The sequence below is a fragment of the Clarias gariepinus genome, chromosome 11 (assembly GCF_024256425.1).
Source record: "Clarias gariepinus isolate MV-2021 ecotype Netherlands chromosome 11, CGAR_prim_01v2, whole genome shotgun sequence".
In the NCBI taxonomy this organism is placed as follows: Eukaryota; Metazoa; Chordata; class Actinopteri; order Siluriformes; family Clariidae; genus Clarias; species Clarias gariepinus.
In genome coordinates, this window is record NC_071110.1 from 14428622 (window position 1) to 14441528 (window position 12907).

The 12907-nt window shown below is 37.2% G+C and overlaps 1 protein-coding gene across 1 annotated transcript; it reads right to left on the minus strand.

Moving 5' to 3' along the window:
• Window positions 1-8379: 8379 nt before the first annotated feature.
• LOC128533580 (transmembrane 4 L6 family member 1) lies at window positions 8380-12690 on the minus strand. The gene is made up of 6 exons (XM_053507866.1): window positions 12634-12690; window positions 11587-11781; window positions 11220-11288; window positions 10811-10965; window positions 10325-10511; window positions 8380-9847 (listed from the first exon to the last, which is right to left on the minus strand). The coding sequence occupies exons 2-6, from the start codon at window positions 11761-11763 to the stop codon at window positions 9833-9835; spliced, it is 603 nt and encodes a 200-aa protein (XP_053363841.1). The 5' UTR covers window positions 11764-11781; window positions 12634-12690; the 3' UTR covers window positions 8380-9832.
• Window positions 12691-12907: the final 217 nt, after the last annotated feature.

Consider the following 12907-nt stretch of genomic DNA (forward strand, 5'->3'; position numbering starts at 1 on the left):
ATAAGATCCCCGGTTCAAAACCCCACAACCACCAAGTTGCCACTGTTGGGCCCTTGAGCAAGGCCCCTAATCCTCAAGTGCTTAGATGTGTAATGAGATAAAAATGTAAGTTGCTCTGGATAAGAGCGTCTGCCAAATGCCCAAATGTAAATGTATCTTGTGCCTTATTTACACTAAGTCGTATTTTCTTTATCGTCAGCCAAATACTCTTCCTGTTTGGCAATCAGAGTGTCAACCACAGATAAGAAATTGCAAAAATAGATTGAATAAAGACTAAGCTTTGTCTTTAAATGACTCAAGCGTGTTAAAATTCACTTATACCACTTCAGCACTGTTATTTCAGTGTTAAAAATACTAAGTAATCCCAGTAAAAATTCATTTTTTTAATTATTATCTAATTATTTTCTAAATATTGTCTAAATCTGGCATACTGTACTGTAACTGTTTATACAGTAACATCGCTTTTGCTCAACATTTTAATTTTAATAATACTATGCTCTTACTGTAGGTTGGATATTTTACATGGCCTTACCTTGGACTGCTGCAGATATGTTTGCTCTAACAAACCCGTGTTTTACCTCATAGTGGAGCTTCAAATTACTGCTTTTTATTAAAATCAAGGTACTGAACATACTGTACAGTATGAGACAAACTGGCTATAAACTTTACTCAGGAAGTATAAACATACAGTGATCTGTCCAATTATCCTTGATGGTTCAGTATTTATAGTCTACTTGCCTTTCTTTGGTGTAAGCCATGCTGTGCCATGGTTTTGTTTACAGTTACGTTTACATTTAGGAATTTGGCAGACGCCCTTATCCAGAGCGACTTACAAAAAGTGCTTTAAAGTTTACATTATTGGATACATACTTACACTGGGTTAACTAGGTTAATAACTAAGTGCCATTAGTTCAACACAACTGGAGTTTTTTTTTTTTTTTTGGGTGGGTGGGGGGGGGGTTAGTTCAAGGACTGGAGAAACAGATGCGTCTTGAGTCGTCGTTTAAAGATAGTCAAAGTCTCAGCTGTACGGACATCTAGAGGAAGTTCATTCCACCACAGCCAGAACAGAAAAGAGCCTGGATGAATGCTGCCCTCGATCCCTGAGAGATGGTGGAATGAGGCGAGCAGTGCTGGAGGATCGGAGGGAACGTGGTGCAGTGCGTGGTGTGATTAGAGCAGAGAGGTAAGTGGGTGCTGGGCCATTTTTAGCTTTGTAGGCAAGCATCAGCGTTTTGAATTTAATGCGGGCAGCTACAGGAAGCCAGTGCAGGGAGCGGAGGAGTGGTGTGGTGTGGGAGAACTTGGGAAGGGTAAAAACGAGATGTGCTGCTGCTTTCTGGATCAGTTGCAGAGGACGAATCGTAGACAGAGGCAGGCCTGCCAGGAGTGAGTTGAAGTAGTCCAGTCTTGAAATAACAAGGGACTAAACAAGCACCTGAGTAGCCTGTAAAGAAAGAAATGGGCGAATTCTTCTGATATTGTAAAGAAGAAATCTACAAGAGCGAGTTGTGTGGGGAAAATGACAGATGATTGTCCACGGTTACCCCAAGATTGCGGGCAGTGGTTGAAGGAATAATTTGGTTGTTGTCCAGGAATATCACAAGGTCTTGACATGGGGATGAGTCACAAGGGATAAACAACAGTTCTGTTTTACTGAGATTGAGCTTCAGATTCAAGATTCAAGATTTAGAGATTCAAATAACTTTATTAATCCCAGAGGGAAATTGCTTATGCTCGGTTACAGGTGCTCACAGTTGTTAACTAAGAAAGTTAATAAAGAATAAAGGTAATAAATAATAATCATAATAATCTTAAAAAAAAAAAGTTCCTAAAACACTAAGTACCATAAGAATATGACTCAGGGCCACTTGTAAGTATTGCACAGTAATCTAGTATTGTTTATGTAATATTGTATTATTGTATGTAATCTTGTATTACATATTTTATTGGGAAGTCGTATTGCAGTAATTATATTATTAATATGGTAAGTGGTAATGTCCTGTCGTGTAACAGTTAGTGAAAAATCCACATACATGTGTGTATGAGTTACAGGGAAGAGTTGTAAATTTTTATGGCCGTTGGGAGAAAGGATCTCCTGTGGCGCTCTGTGGAACACTTGATAGTAATCAGTCTCTGGCTGAAACTGCTCCTCTGTTCAGCGAAAACACTGTAAAGCGGGTGAGAAGGATTGTTCAAAATGGATTGTACTTTGGATAGAATCCTCCTCTTTGCTACTACATCCACAGAGTCAAGCTCCATGCCTAGCACTGATCCGGCCTTTTTAATTGACTTGTCCAGTTTGTTCTTATCAGACACCTTAATGTTACCACCCCAACAGACCACAGCATAAAAAATGACACTCGCCACAACGGTTTCATAGAACATCCGCAGAATGGTGTTACAGACGTTAAAAGACCTGAGCCTTCGAAGAAAATACAACCGACTCTGTCCTTTCTTGTAGAGGTCCGTTGTGTTGAGTGACCAGTCAAGTTTGTTGTCCAGATGGACTCCGAGATATTTGTATTCAGAGACCATGTCCACTATCTCTCCCTTTACAGATATAGGAGTCACAGACGTCTTGCTTCTCCTAAAGTCTACAACCATCTCCTTTGTTTTCCTGATGTTTAGTTGCAGGTGGTTACGCTCACACCAGGAAACAAAGTCATCCACCACAGACTGGTACTCAGAGGTGTCACCCTCCTTTACACACCCAACAACCACAGAGTCGTCAGAGAACTTCTGCAGGTGGCATGACTCTGAGTTATATCTAAAGTCAGATGTATATAGGATGAAAAGAAACAGAGACAGTACAGTCCCCTGGGGAGCTCCAGTGCTGCAGATCAAAGTCTCGGACACACAGTTCTGTAGTCGGACATACTGGGGACAGCAGGTCAGATAGTCCCTGATCCAGGAAACCAAGCGGGTGTCAATGTTTATGTTCATTAGTTTCTCCCTCAGTACTGATGGTTGGATGGTGTTGAAGGCACTGGAGAAGTCAAAGAACATCATCCTTACGGTGATCCTAGGCTTGTCAAGGTGAGAGTAGGTACGATGTAGCAGGTGTATTATGGCGTCATCGACTCCCATGAACGGCTGATAGGCAAACTGAAGAGGGTCCAGAGAGGACTTCACCAGGGGACGAAGTGTATCCAGGATCAGTCTCTCGAACACCTTCATAATGTGCGATGTCAAAGCAACAGGCCTGAAATCATTTCGGCCACAAGGACATGGTGTTTTGGGTACCGGCACAATGCATTATGTTTTCCACAGTGCAGGGACTTTTTGCAGAGACAGGCTCAGGCTAAAGAGGTACTGGAGGACACCACATAGTTGGGGAGTGACTCTTTCCCCTCCTTGATTTTGCCAGTTAGCATTTTTTGAGCCTTCTTCACTGCTTCCTTATCACCAGACCTAAAAGCATTTTTTTTTTGCATTTAAACACGCTTTAATTTCCTTGGTGACCCAGGGTTTGTTGTTGGGGAAAAAGCGAATATCTCTCATCAGTACACATGTGTCAACACAGAAGTTAATGTACTCTGTGATGCAGTCCGTCACTCCATCAATGTCCTCGCCATATGATGCACTGAGAACCTCCCAGTCCGTAGCCTCGAAACAATCCTGCAATGTAGCAGTGGCTCCTTCTTACCACCTTCTTACACTCCTCACTATGGCAGGCTGTCTCTGAACAAGGGGTTTGTATGTTGGCATGAGGTGGACCAGGTTCTGATCCGACCTCCTCAGGGGGGGAAGTGCTGCAGCACTGTAAGCGCCTTTAACATTAGCATACAGCAGGTCTAGTGTCCTCTCCCCCCTAGTGTGGCAATCCACATATTGAGTAAAAGTGGGTATAGTCTTGGTCAGTGATGTGTGGTTGAAATCACCGGAGATCAGGAGAAAGGCGTCAGTTGGGTGTCACCTGCATAACAATGGTGTGAAAATCCATGCGATGATATGACCTTACCAAGAGACCGGGTATAGAGGGAGAACAGAAGAGGACCAAGTACTGAGCCCTGCGGGACTCCAGTAGAGAGTCTACGTGGGGCAGATGTAGATCCCCTCCATGTTACCTCATATGACCTATCTTCTAGGTAAGAAGCAAACCATTGCCACGCTGTTCCACAAATTCCAAGGCTTGTAAGAATAGATAATAGAATCTTGTGGTTCACTGTGTCAACTGCAGCTGACAGGTCCAGGAGGATGAGGACAGATGATAGTTTAGCAGATCTAGCAGCATGGAGCTTCTCAGTGACTGACAGAAGGGCAGTCTCTGTAGAATGTGCCACTTTGAATCCAGATTGGTTGGGATCATTAAGGTTGTTCTGTGAGAGGTAAAGAGACATATGGTTATAAACAGGTATTTCAAGAATTTTGGAAATAAAAGAGAGAAGTGATACCGGGCGATAATTGTTAACTTCTGATGGGTCCAGGCAGGGTATCTTGAGGATGGGAATAACCCTTGCCTTCTTAAAAGCAGCAGGAACATGACCAGATGATATGGAATGGTTGATGATGGTTGTGGTGAAGGGAAGGAGGTCTTGTGAGATGGCCTGGAGCATTGTGGAAGGGATTGGGTCTAATGAACAGGTGGTGGAGTTAGATGACGAGATGATCTGCTGAACCTGTTTGTGTTACAGTACATGAGGATTTGGGCACCTGGTAGGTGCATTTTGGTAGTTTCTGTGTCTTCCACATACGCTCTGTATAGTACATAGTAAACTATTGTGCTGACTGGCTCTGTTGAGTCAGGTGTATACCCACCCCGGCGTTACATTCACCTAAAAAGCGCTACATTTATCCAAAGAAGTGTTAGATGCTGTGATGTAGTCTGAAACATAACTGCTTATAACTTCCATTTTACTCAACATTTTTAATTAATTTATGGTGCATATTAAACTTTAGACAAATACAGAAGGTTTCATTAAAATTCTGTCCAGCCAGTTTTGCATTAGGTTTTGATATACATGGACAGACAGACAGAATCTTTTTAGAGACTGCTTTTGGGTCCAAAGTTACTAAAAGAACTCATATTCTCCAGCAGGCTCAGTAAAACCTAACAACTATTTAACTTTAGTACTATGCAAAAGTCTTGGGAACATACAAAAATATGGCATAAGCAAAAGGTTTGAAAACATTTGAGCATAAAAGAAACTTCTATAAAGAGTAATCAAATAAACAGTCAATATTTGGAGTGTAAACTCATTGCTTGAAATCTATGCAGTTTTATAAGAAAACAGCTGTTAGGTTTTACTGAGCTTGCTGGAGAATATGAGTTCTTCTGGTAACTTTGTCACACTCGCTCCTTTCTTTTTTTATGCAAATTCCAGAATCGTACATTAGGTTCCATCTGAAAACTGGTCTGTCTTGTATTATATATTTCATTCATTCAGTCATGCATGCATTTTCCTGCAATGTTATTTATTTATAAATTTTAATTATATATTGTATATATGGAAGTACTAAATGATTTTGTACATAATTATGTAGACATGTTAAACATGTATAACAAAGTTGGTACAGCATATAATAAGGTGCCTAAGACTTTTCCATACTACTGTATATTATATATAATATAAGATGCAGCACCAAACTATCATCACTTAAAATACTATATGATAAAAGACATTAATATTATTTATATTTAAGTTACATGTGTATTTTATCGGACATAAAATATTACTTTCTTTTATATTGGTAAGAAAAGAGCGGGGAGGCAGGAAGTATGATGCAAACATGGACATAAAGTCTATTTGTCTTTCTGTACGGCAGAACTCTCTGCATAACTGTTTATTATGCTATCTTGTGCCTTATTTACACAAGTCGTATTTTCTTTATCGTCAGCCAAATACTCTTCCTGTTTGGCAATCAGAGTGTCAACCACAGTTTTTGCAATTAGTACCTGTTATCGATGAATAAGACTCCCTCCTGGCGCCCCAAGCCACCTACACCGCCCCCCGCCAACCAAAAAAAACCCTGACAAAACTTCACATTTGGTACACACCACACGTTTTATTGTAGTAATACACATGTCGTTCCGTTACAGACCACTTTTGGTAAAAAATAAATAAACTACTCATAACTTAAATAAATAAACTCTGTAAAAACAAATATTATTTAAGAAAAATATTTTACATTATTAAGAATAATATACAAATATAAAATATTTTAGAAGTCCCTGAAACAGGACGCAGTTGAAATTGACATCAAAACACTGTTGTCTACAATATTACTCTTAAAAATTGCTAATTTAAATAAACATGCCCTAACATGCTTATTAATTTAATATTGTAGCGTTTTTACGCCCGAAAGGATGGTGGAGAGACGAGTTAATTCAATTGCTGCCCAATGCAAATGGCTGGGAGTATTTTATTGAACTCACACAGGTGAACCAGCAGCATAACAACACACAAACATCACACATATCCTGGCTAAAGCCACTAAACCAAATACCTTCTCCCAACAGGGTGAACACATAACAGCCCCTCCCGCAAAGCATGATGGTTCCCAAGCGAAACCCCGCCCCCGTCACAATATAATCTAATCTATGGGAGAAACAATTAGCTCCTTGGTTAATTTACTGCCTCAAATTATATGCTTTGTCACATAACAGAGTTATAGCAAATGGAAAATGTCTTTTAAACTATCTACACATATGTAAATTACACTGGATATTTAGAGTATACCGTAAATATATTGTAAATACATTGGCTATAACTTCAATTCAATTCAATTTCATTTGTATAGCACTTTTAGCAATTGTCATTTCCGCAAAGCAGCTTTACACAATCAAAAGAATTATTTAAGTTTAACCAACATTAACATAACCAATGGAAATAAATAACTGTACTTGCAACAGTTTTGTTGCAAAGCATAATTTTGTGGTTAAATTTAATTAGATCTCATGTTGTATACACTGCTGAAAAAACAGTAGAACCCTGCCCAAAAATAATAAAAAATGTAATGGATTTGTATTGGTTTTAATGGGAATTGTATTGGTTTTAATGGTAAGTATAACAATGTCTGCTGGTATATGATGGATTCTATTGGTGGGTGGAATAAGAAATTTTGTGATAGTTTCACTGAAAAAAGTTAATAGTTCATAATGATATTTACCATTAGAATTTGTGTGATGGTTTGTATATTAGGCTTTTATTGTGTTATTGTTTTTAGCATGGTAAGCATATAAAGCATCATAAGCAAGAAGGCTAACAAACCTAAGAGTTAACGTTATACCACTAATTAACATAATGACATGAATACCTTAATCATACAGAGAGAACATTGTTGCATACCTTTATCTTTTGCCCATTTCTCCTCATCTTCTTTTCTTTTTTTCCTAAATTGGGCACCTGACAGCTTTGGCTTTTTTCTCTCCATCCCTGTGTTTACTTTGTAATCGACGCTTCGACAAATTTCCTTCAACGCTGTCACTCACAAACAGAAGTCAAGACTAAACCAATTCACCTCAACATCATAATTATTTTTATTACCTATTTTTATTAGCCATTTCACACGATTAAATAAATGAAAAAAAAATGCTAATTATTGGTCTGTGTTTGTAATATTTTGAATGAAATGTGCGTTATTTGTAAGAAAGTCAGGTGTCACTGACATAATTCATCCTCCCTCCTTGTCTGTTTCCCCCGCCTGCCTTAGGGGATTTTTTTTTTCTTTTAAAAAAGATGCTGCGATGCTCAATGCTGTAACATAATTTGGCACATAACTGCTCATATCTTAATTTCTACTTAACATTTTAATTTAATTCAACATCTGCCACGGGTTTAACGATAGTCAATTACCTACAGTAAGTACTTTCAAAGTTTCATTAAATTCTGGATAGACATAAATGCATACAATCAGTCTGACAGAGAGACAGAGATAAATTTTTACTGAGACTGGCAAAGAAAAAAACTTTCTTATATATTTTTATGTTTCTGTGGCAGTCTTATTCCTAGTTAATTTATTACAGTATTTAATAAGATCCTTGGATTATATTTTGTTAACTTCTATTTATTTTAGTTTATTTTATCCTTTGAATATATTTATTATAATTATGCACAATACAGTTACATACATATACAGAACATTATATCATATTAAATACATCAACTACATAAAGCACAAATAGGTAATGAAATGTCCAAATTAGTACTGTATTAACTTAATGTACTGTATGATTGTAAATATAAATAGCAAAACAATTAATAACTAAAAGTATAAAAATTTTTAAATAGAAATATACCAAATAATTAAACAATTTACATTAAAGCATAAATATGTTCATACATTTACATTTGTTTTATAATATATATGCACAACATACACATAGATTTATAATTTCTGTGCAAATTATATGATACAACTATTCATTCTGTCCAACACAATACAATATGTGCATATTGTTCTACATTCTTAATCTAAGCTAATCTAATCTTTTCTTTAAAAAAAAAAAGAGAGAGAGAGAGAGAGAGAGAAACAATGAGAATGTAACTAGCGACCTCTAGTGTAATAATAAAACTTCAGCTTAGCCCTTGTGTTGTCTTTAGGGACAAAAATGACCTGTCCCTATAATGCAACCCCTTCAATGAAAACCCCCTTATAAATATTTTATTTTAACTTGAAATGTAATTACTTTCATTGAGTAACCCCAACAACAGAAAAGGTGAGGCATCACATTTGTTCATATTTCATTGAAGGCTGTATTAAGCAAATATATATGCAAATATAGAGACAATTTAAAAATGGTGCATTTATCCATCCCTGCATCCCTACATCCCTATTTATCCTATATAGACATCTAGTCCTGTTGTTGTTTTTTTACATCTTATGAACTAAGCTAGCAGCTCCTAAAGAGGCAGATCACCATGGTTTGGCACATGGTGGAACAAGCTTGCCCCTCACTCATTGTAAACAAAAGGGATAGTGGCCTTGTCATAAAAGTTTGTCTTCACCCCACCCCCACTCAAGTTTTTTACATACCAAAGGGTGAAATAATGTGGTCCTCTCCAGCACAGTGCACAAGATGTTTGGGATTAATAATACCAGGTCAAAAAGTCAGGGAAAATACTGGAGTACAAAAAAAAAAACCTGGACAGGGTGATTGACATTTACAGATACAAGAGCATGACTGCCTACTTGCCCCTGTTCTTTTTTTAAATTACATCATTAATGTGTCCTCATGCAGTGCCTTCCTGAAATGGAACATGATCAACTCTACCTCGATGCCTGGTGAGCAGAAGAGAAGGCTATTTCTGCTTGCTTCAAATCTGAAACTCTGTTCTCCCAAGAACATGTGGAAATAGCCTGAAGCACAGTCAGGACTGTATGGGGGACGCAAAACTAGGTTCCTGTAATTTCCAGGTGGTTTTTGTAAATGACTATGTGTACAGTTCCTACAGACAGATGCATTTTTTCTTTGTTCATTGATTTCCAAGAATCGGCGTTCCACTCCCTGAGTGTTTACAGGAAAGACAGCAATGGGAAGGATTATCATATGTCCTTCTTCATACTGTACAGGTATATTTGTACTAGTTCAATGACATACTAGACCTAAGAGTCTCATTACTATACTGTGCTTAAAGTCTTTCTGTAAATGTCATCATCAAGTCCAAGTTTGACTTCAACAATTCGAAATTCAGTGTGTAATGAAGGCCTGTCATTGTTGGCCATTAAGACAAAGGGAGTATGCAGAATGTGAAGACAATACAATAGTTAAAACAGTGGAAATTGTTTTGTGGTAAGGAATCATAGGATTTCTATCCTTTTCACTTTCCTGCACATTTGGCAGCTACACAAAACCTGTTTTAGGAATTAGACCAGTCCTTTGTGTCCTTTATGCAGGAACAACCTAAGAAAAAGAATGGGAAATGGTTTAATGCTATGACAGTATTTATTATGTTTTTATTATTATTATTATTATTATTATTATTATTATTATTTCCTTTAACATAATAAAATAATTTTTTTATTTCGAATATAACTAACAGATCCATGACGACCAACGTGTTTAGGTCTAAACTCTTCACCTCTAATGCATTTATGCCAGTGCTTCCCATTTGTAGAGAGAGTCAGTATAGCCTCAACCTTCCACTCCTACTGATTTAATGGCCAACATACAGGAAATATAACAATACAGCTTACTCATCGAATCACAAATGTGCATGGTTGCAATAAATTGTGCATGAATGACACATATTTAAGTTAAATAATGTTTTGTAACAACTATTCTGAAGATTTATTAGTAAGTAATATGACATATTTACATGGCCACCAATTTGCTACTATACACTATTTGCATACATCAGAAAAACAAAATTAACGTTACCTTTTTCTTAGCAGGTCCACATATTATACCACGCACAGCACTGAAAATCTGCACAAGACAGAATATAGCCTGAAGTCCATTGATTGCCATAATAGTAGAGAAGAGAACAATGTTCCAGACTACAACATCGCGAGGCTCCTCGCAAGCAGAGCCCCAGCTCTCTGGCTCATACAGGTAACTTTTTGCACTTAAAAAAAACACACACACACACACAAATGCTTAAATTACACGACGCACACTTATGTCACACTCACATGCTTGGCCTAGTTGCATGTCATAACACTAGAAGGGGAAGTGCTAAAATCTTCCAGTCTATTTCGAACAATATGGGAAATAAAATTCCCACCTTATGAACCCGTGTCTCTCATGGTAAAAATAGACTGTCCCATTAAACTAATATTCATATAAAAAATAAAGTATAAAAAGTAACTACTTAATTAGCTTTGTGTGACTTCCAGTATTTAGACATACAGTATAGAGACTTACTTAATACTTATACGATTTAGGGGTCTGATCCACTGCACCCCCTCAGTCCCATTGTGTAGACATAGTGGTCCCCTTGTTAGCCCCAGACTGTTAATTTGGAAACAGAAAGTAGCTACAGCCGCTGCCACAAGTGAGTTGACTATCCGACACAGCATCTGGGGGAAAAGAAAACTCCTGATTGAGCAATCTGAGTTAAAATGATGACATTCAACCGAAAGAGGGAGTATTTTCTAATGATTTCTGTACTGCAGTTCGTACACTGCCATACCACTGAGCTTATTCACTGACTACAAATTTTACATAGCAGAATGAAGGGAATTCAGTCTAAGAATAATTTGCATTAAATCATGTATTTAAAAAACAAACAAGCAAACCAAAACAATAAAAACACCTAATGCACTCAACTCACATGAGCTCGGAACTCACAGCATCCTTTTTTGTTGTCACTTGATGAAAAGCCACGAACGGCTACAAGCACCTGACGAAAAAAAGAAAACACACACACAAACACAAACAGACACACACAGACACACACACACACACACACACACACACACACACACACACACACAGTCTGGTTTAAAAAAAGAGGACTGGTTAACCAGAGACAGAGCATGTGCATGACAAGTACTGTAGGTCATACACTTGAATTATGTGACACATTCAACCATACATGGGACTGTCAAGCACATGATGGTACACAAATAAGAATGATTAAATGTGCTAGGATCATAGATACAAAACTGTAATTCCTATTCCAATATGCAGGCACTTACTACAAATCCAGAAACCCATATTCCTGTACACCACAGGGCCTCTGGAGTGATGTGGTTTTCAAACAAGTATTTATAGGAGAATCCAGGAAAAAGCAGGAGCACATTGGCCAGTGTGCTCACTACAGCCAGAAGAATCATGACCACAGGAAGATATTTCAGGCCACAGATCGAACACATCTTTACTCTGTAGTGAACCTGGATGCACAAGAAAATATCATGAAACATTAAATTAAATATTATGATTATTATTTTATAATTATAAAAAATTTTTTTCAAAGGTAAGTCCACAGAAATGTTGCGATTTTGCAAAGTTCTGCAAAGTACAGTATACGTCTGACACACATGCTGGTGTTAAAAATTAGGCATTACTTTGTAAAAAATACAAGTTGTGATGTTCAGTTAGGAATTGCATTGCTTCACTGAATTAGCAAATGAATTGAAAAAAAAAGTGTTGTTTTTGCCCTAACCAGTGGTGTTGCTATCGAATATTTTCATCTCAGATTTCAACATATGCTTTTAATATTCTCCGTTCTAAACTGATCTCTGTTTGGTGCAGGTGTGTCATGGACTGTTTAAAAGCTGGTAACTGATTACACAATGAATGAACTATTCTGTTTCATGGTAAGAAAAAACACACAGCAGAAGGGTTTAAAACTTAAGGCAGGATGACTTAGAATATTTACATTATTTATCACATTTTGCTAAAACAGTTTTTTATTGATTATTGAAAAAGATTATTGCAAGAAAATACTGAAAATACTATTTTTTTTACCAGACCACCTAAAACATGTAGATGTGTGTATGTGTGTGTGTTTATATTTTTTTATATATATTTTCAAATTATTGTAAAACCTGATACTATTGAAAAAGCTATTTTATAAAACATGACATTTAAGCACACTACCATTTAAACTCTTTTTGTTTGCATCCCATCACCTAAACACATCCTGCACCAAGCAACTAACTAACTTAAAGTGTCCTAAAATAATATTAAACACATAATGTCAAAATAAAGGACTTAAGAGAGAATTTGCTTTTTTTTTTTACCTGCACCTAGAAGACTAGCAGTATGTCACATGCAAGCAAGCAAGTGTTGTATTTGGGTAATCAGCAGTGTGTGAGCAATCCAGAGTAACAGAGATGTCCTATATACCTCAGGATGAGGAACAACAGGGAGCACTGTCATATGCCACTAATCTTTTCCTTCCTCTCTTTTGTAGAAATCTCTGACTTGTTTTTTACATACATATATGGTCAACAGCTGGTTTGTTTGGACTTTTTACCTGAAATGCACGTGATTAACCATAAAGACGGTACCTTG

What these genes read in the sequence shown, in the direction of transcription:
- LOC128533580 (XM_053507866.1), bottom strand. Translation starts at nt 11,763, where the DNA reads ATGTGTTCGATCTGTGGCCTGAAATATCTTCCTGTGGTCATGATTCTT. An exon ending in GCTGTGAGTTCCGAGCTCAT is followed by an intron (nt 10,966 to 11,219) that starts GTGAGTTGAGTG and finishes CTTTTCCCCCAG; the next exon opens with ATGCTGTGTCGGATAGTCAA. An exon ending in CTAAATCGTATAAGTATTAA is followed by an intron (nt 10,512 to 10,810) that starts GTAAGTCTCTAT and finishes GTTTTTTTTAAG; the next exon opens with TGCAAAAAGTTACCTGTATG.